The sequence below is a fragment of the Rhinoraja longicauda genome, chromosome 1 (assembly GCF_053455715.1).
Source record: "Rhinoraja longicauda isolate Sanriku21f chromosome 1, sRhiLon1.1, whole genome shotgun sequence".
In the NCBI taxonomy this organism is placed as follows: Eukaryota; Metazoa; Chordata; class Chondrichthyes; order Rajiformes; family Arhynchobatidae; genus Rhinoraja; species Rhinoraja longicauda.
The window spans coordinates 10,838,073-10,844,072 of record NC_135953.1 but is presented as its reverse complement, the minus strand read 5'-3'; the positions used below and the strand labels follow the sequence as shown (position 1 = coordinate 10,844,072).

General features: G+C 50.8%; 1 protein-coding gene across 2 annotated transcripts in view; it reads right to left on the bottom strand.

Moving 5' to 3' along the window:
• Positions 1-1,058: 1,058 nt before the first annotated feature.
• Positions 1,059-6,000, bottom strand: part of LOC144598655 (histamine H2 receptor-like) — a 30,872-nt gene continuing 25,930 nt past the window's right edge. For both annotated transcript variants that reach the window (XM_078408874.1, XM_078408882.1), the window contains one exon: positions 1,059-4,517. In XM_078408874.1, the coding sequence (XP_078265000.1) occupies positions 3,836-4,517 (682 nt within the window). In that variant the 3' untranslated portion in view covers positions 1,059-3,835. The remainder of the gene's footprint in view (positions 4,518-6,000) is intronic.

Below are 6,000 nucleotides of genomic sequence, written 5' to 3'. Positions count from 1 at the left end.
AGCAGTACATAAAGCCTTTACAGCGGAATAATGGCTAGAGAACTATAATTTCAATGCTAATTTCACACCAGTCCATTGGAGGTGAGGTTGGGTGGATGGGAGATGACATTGGACTGAAGTGGCAGTGGCCAACTCGACACGAGGTTTGAATATCATCACACTGTGCGTGGAACTAAATGCAGACGCGAGGCCATAACAAGGGAGGAATGAGAATTAATGAAACAAGAAGATAGACACAAAATGGTGGAGTAACTGAAGAAGGGCCTCGACCCGAAACGTCACCTGTTTCTTCTCTCCATTGATTCTGCCTGTCCCGCTGAGTTACTGTCTATCTTCGGTGTAAACCAGCATCGGCAGTTCCTTCCTGCACATTACTGAGACAAGGGTGGGCTTAGACTCCCCTCTGGAGAGCAGGGGGAGCCTTTGCAGTCTCTGTCTTCATTTCTCTCCCCCAACTTTGGGTGGCCTTTAAACCTAGACCCTCGAAGTCCCTTTAAGCGGGCTTTAATGGACTTTATCTTGCACTTTATCCCTGCTGACCAACGATCACCACCATACACTAGCACTATCCTTCACACACTTGGGACAATTTCCAAATTTTACCGAAGACAAATTAACCTACAGACCTGAACGCCTTTGGAATGTGGGAGGAAGCCGGAGCACCCGGGGAATAAACCCACGCAGGTCACGGGGAGAACGTACAAACTGCGTACAGACAGCACCCGTAGTCAGGATCGAACCCGGGTCTCTGGCGCTGTAGGGCCTGTTTCCACGCTGAATCTCTAAAGTCTAAAGTCTCCCTGAACTTCCCTGCCTCTCTTTCCTCCTTTCAGATTCTTCTTAAAACCTATCTATTAGAGTGAGCTTTAGGGCGGCACGGTGGCGCAGCGGTAGAGTTGCTGCCTTACAGCGAATGCAGCGCCGGAGACTCAGGTTCGATCCTGACTACGGGCGCCGTCTGTACGGAGTTTGTACGTTCTCCCCGTGACCTGCGTGGGTTTTCTCCAAGATCTTCGGTCTCCTCCCACACTCCAAAGACGTACAGGTATGTAGGTTAATTGGCTGGGCAAATGTAAAAAAATTGTCCCTAGGGTGTGTAGGATAGTGTTAATGTGCGGGGAATGCTGGGCGGCGCGGACCCGGAGGGCCGATGGGCCTGTTTCCGCGCTGTATCTCTAAATCTAAAAATGTAAAGGTCACCTACCGAAGGTCTTAGTTTTACCTTAATAGCCATCCTACTGAACACCTTCTTAGTATTTTTGTTGAATATTTGGGTGTACCAAGATGGCGCCCAACCCAGGTGACTATTTGTGTGCTAGCCACAGAAGCAGATCTACGATCACACATTACAATCGCTCCCACACTCTTAAATCTGAAGAAGGGTCTTGACCCGAAACGTCACCCGTTCCTTCTCTCCTGAGATGCTGCCTGTCCCACTGAGTTACTCCAGTCTTTTGTGTCTATCGTCGGTGTAAACCGGCATCTGCAGTTCCTTCCCACAGGTCTCCTCCTACAGCAGCATTTCTTACTCTAACTATGATCGGACTTAATTGGTTTTACCTTGCAAGAAAACGTTATTCCGTTACCACGTATCTGTACACTGTGGACGGCTCGATTGTAATCATGTTTTGTCTTTCCGCTGACTGGTTAGCACGCAACAAAAGCTTTTCACTGTACCTCGAAGGTATTTATTCACAAAATGCTGGAGTAACTCAGCAGGTCAGGCAGCATCTCGGGAGAGAGGGAATGGGTGACGTTTCGGGTCGAGACCCATCTTCACTGTACCTCGGGACACGTGACAATAAACCGAACTGAAACTGAAACTGAAGTTGTTCATATTTTCAATGTCATTATGGTTATTTGGCTCCTTCTTTTGCTCAGACCTCTTTTATTTAAATCAAAAATATTTATTCAAATATTAAAATAATATTTACAATGCATTAAAGCAAAACAGAATCAACCACCATTAACGACGAACACCTCACAAGTTTGCAGCAAGAGTAATTGTGGTTTCAGTTGCCGCATCCTCTGGGATGCTTTTAGCTGAGACACCAATAAACCCCGAGCGAAAGACAGCGAAAAAAGGGTAGATGCACAGAGTCTCTTGCCCAGAGTTGGTGAATCGAGGACCCGAGGACATTGGTTTAAGGTGAAGGCGAAAAGATTTAATAGGAATCTGAGGGCTAACTTTTTCACACAAAGGGTGGTGGGTGTATGGAACAAGCTGCCAGAGGAGGTAGTTGAGGCAGGGACTATCCCAACATTTAAGAAACAGTTACATGGTACATGGATAGGACAGGTTTGGAGGGATATGGGCCAATCCCAGGCAGGTGGGACTAGTATCGCTGGGACATGTTGGCCAGTGTGGGCAGGTTGGCCGAAGGGCCTTTTTCCACACTGTATCACTCCATGACTGTGAAAGCCAGAGGGAAAGTGCAGGTGCAAGACGTGGGAGCTGGGTTCTGTGGGTGGAGAGAAAGGTTGAGGGATGAACTGCACTGAGAGAGAGAGAGAGAGAGATAGAGAGTTGGAGGTGAAGAGAATCCAACAAATGTCAGCAGAGCAAGGAATGAAGTAGATGGTGCAGAAATGTCCAGGAACAAAAGGGAAATCAGGAGAGCAAAGCACGAGTGGCTCAGTGGCAGAGTCGCTGCCTCACAGCGCCAGAGATCTAGGTTCTACCTCGACTATGGGTGCCGTCTGTACGGAGTTTGTGCGTTCTCCCTGTGAACGTGTGGGTTCCCTTCCGAGATCTTCGGTTTCCTCCCACACTCCAAAAGCATATGGGGTTTGTAGGTTAATTGGCTTCTGTAAATTGCCCCTGGAGTGCAGGTTAAAACTAGTGTATGGGTGACTGACTGGTGGTCAGCGATCGGCTCCGTGGATTGTCACCTTGTCGTGGCGGAGGAGCTTGTGTGGTCCTGAGATCCTGAGAGCGATGCCGCCTGGAGCTACGCTCCTGGTAGGGTCACACATGGCGGTAAGGTCGAGGGGGAGGTCCCTGACAAAGAGCAATCCAACCAAGACCTCAACGGTGGAACAGGCGGAGGATGGCGGCTGACGTTAGTGGAGCGTCACAATGGCTGGGAAGGCGGATGAAGGCTGCAGCAGGAAAGGGTCCCCGGTCGTCTTAGACTCCACGCCACTGGACCCTGACCCAGATCTGTCAAGGGCAGTGTGTGTGGTGGCTGTCTGTGCACCAGTCTCCCCACGTTAAACAAAGTCACGCACAGGCGTCCTCACCAAAGGGAGGACAGCCATACTCGCACAAACTCAGTGGCCTGAGGGGTCTGTTTAGACAATAGACAATAGACAGTAGGTGCAGGAGGAGGCCATTCGGCCCTTCGAGCCAGCACCACCATTCAATGTGATCATGGCTGATCATTCTCAATCAGTACCCCGTTCCTGCTTCTCCCCATACCCCCCTGACTCCGCTATCCTTAAGAGCTCTATCCAGCTCTCTCTTGAATGCATTCAGAGAATTGGCCTCCACTGCCTTCTGAGGCAGAGAATTCCACAGATTCACAACTCTCTGACTGAAAAACGTTTTTCCTCATCTCAGTTCTAGGTGGCCTACCCCTTATTCTTAAACTGTGGCCCCTGTATCTCCAAAACCACGGTGCGTCGGGGAGCGTCTGCGGAGGGAATGGACAGACGGCGTTCCGGGGCCGGGACCCGTTCTCGGACGGATTGGGAGATTCAGCGCAGAAAGATGGGGCTCACGTGCGCGACACAGAAGCAGGCAGAGCTTTCAGCTGTTGGCTCCAGTTGATCTCCCTTGGACCCACACTCCACACTTTTGTCCTCCTGTCGTCCAAGCTGGTGCGAGCTCGTCCTACGGCCTGGACTTGCCCTTGGTCCCATTGGCGACCGCGGCCGCCCCTGTGTGGTACTCGGCGTCCTGGGCGGTCTTGGAGAAGGTGACGATGGAGACCATGTCCTCGCCGATGTCCACCTGCGAGCTCCAGCGCTGGCAGACCAGCAGCTTCTTCAGCGCCCGCTGGAAGTCCCGGTTGAGGAAGGCGTAGAGCATAGGGTTGATGGTGGAGTTGCAGTAGCCCAGCCAGGTGATCACCTTGAAGACGTGCACCACCACCTCGCTGCTCCCCTCGGCACCGTGCACCGCCAGCCAGACGTTGAGGACGAAGTAGGGGAGCCAGCACATGACGAAGACGGAGATGATGATGCTCATTGTCCTGGTGGCCTTGTTCTCCAGCTGCAGGTTGTTGGGGCGCCTGCTGTCCGGGTGGTAGTGGAGGTCCAGAGTCTGGGACATGATCCTGGTGGCCTTTAGCCGGGACGCCCGGTAGATGAAGAAATACATGCTGCACATGATGAGGAAGGGGATGTAGAAAGCCAAGGCGGAAGCCACGATGGCGAAGGTCCAGTTGGTCACGAAGACGCACTCCGTGCCCGCGTCGAAGTGGACGCCAGGTATCTCATTCCAGCCCTGCATCACAGGCAGGAAGGAGATCAGGGACGAGTAGACCCAAATGGTCACCGCCATTACGATGCATCTGCAACGACAACAACAACAACAACGACAAGGGTATCAGAAGAGAGCTCAGGGTGCCGGAGCAACTCAACGGTTCAGGCAGCATCTCTGGAGAAGATGGACGGGTGACGCCTGCTCGAGACCCTTCTTCAGATGATATCAGGAACTGATGTCCTGACAACAGGCGTGAAGAAGGGTCTCGATCTGAAACGTCGCCTATTCCTTTTCTCCAGAGGTGCTTCCCGACCCGTTGAGTTACTCCCGTTTTTTGTGTCTTAAACCAGCATCTGCAGTTCCTTCCTACACAGGGCTAAACTCATGTTCATGAGTCATAGGAGCAGAAGTAGGCCGTGACGCACTTTGAGCTTATTCCTCCATTCAATCATGGGTAATCTATCTTTCCCTCTCAACTCCATTCTCCTGCTTTCTCCCCAGAACCCTTGACACCCTTCTCAATCAACTATCTATCCATCTGCGCCTTAAAGATACCCAATGACTTGGTCTTTACAGCCGTCTATGGCAATGAAGTCAACCAGCAGAATGGACTCTCTGAGGCACAGGTGGGGGAGGGGGGGTGGGGGGGGAGGGGTTGACTGGCAATGATTCATTCTAATTAAATTTGCCTATTGACAGCTAACTCTGGCCTTCAAGTCTACACAAGTTTAATGAAGGATTTGTTCGGTGCTTCTTAACAATGAGACCATTAGGTTCTGGTCTTACTCAGGAACTCCAAGCAATCTGGAGCCCTGGCTTGTAAGTTGATTGTGATTTAGATTTAGATTTTTTAGATTTAGAGATACAGCGCGGAAACAGGCCCTTCGGCCCACCGAGTCCGCGCCGCCCAGCTATCCCCGCACATTAACACTATCCTACACCCTAGGGATAATTTTTACATTTACCCAGTCAATTAACCTACATACCTGTACGTCTTTGGAGTGTGGGAGGAAACCGAAGATCTCAGAGAAAACCCATGCAGGTCAAGGGGAGAATGTACAAACTCCGTACAGACGGCGCCCGTAGTCAGGATCGAACCTGAGTCTCCGGCGCTGCATTCACTGTAAGGCAGCAACTCTACCGCTGCGCCACCGTGCCGCCCTGTAGGTGTTGTGGAAGGATTGCCTGAAGTTGAACTGGGAAGTACCCATTCCCAATGGCCACCTCCTGATAACATACTGCTTACATTTCCCAAAATGTTCCTTACGATACGATACGATATGATACGATAGAACTTTATTTATTCCTGGAGGGAACTTGGTACATTCTTGTTTGTATGTTCTCACAGTGACCTGCGTGGGTTTTCTTTGGGTGCTCCAGTTTTCTCCCACACTCCAAAAACGTACAGGTTTGTAGGCTAATTGGTTTGGTAAAAATGGTAAAATTATCCCTGGTGTGTAGGATAGTGTTAGTGTGCGGGGATCGCTGGACAGCACAGACGCAGTGGGCTGAAGGGCCTGATTCCACGCTATAGCTCTAAACTAAACTAAACTAATATTGTCAGATCCTAG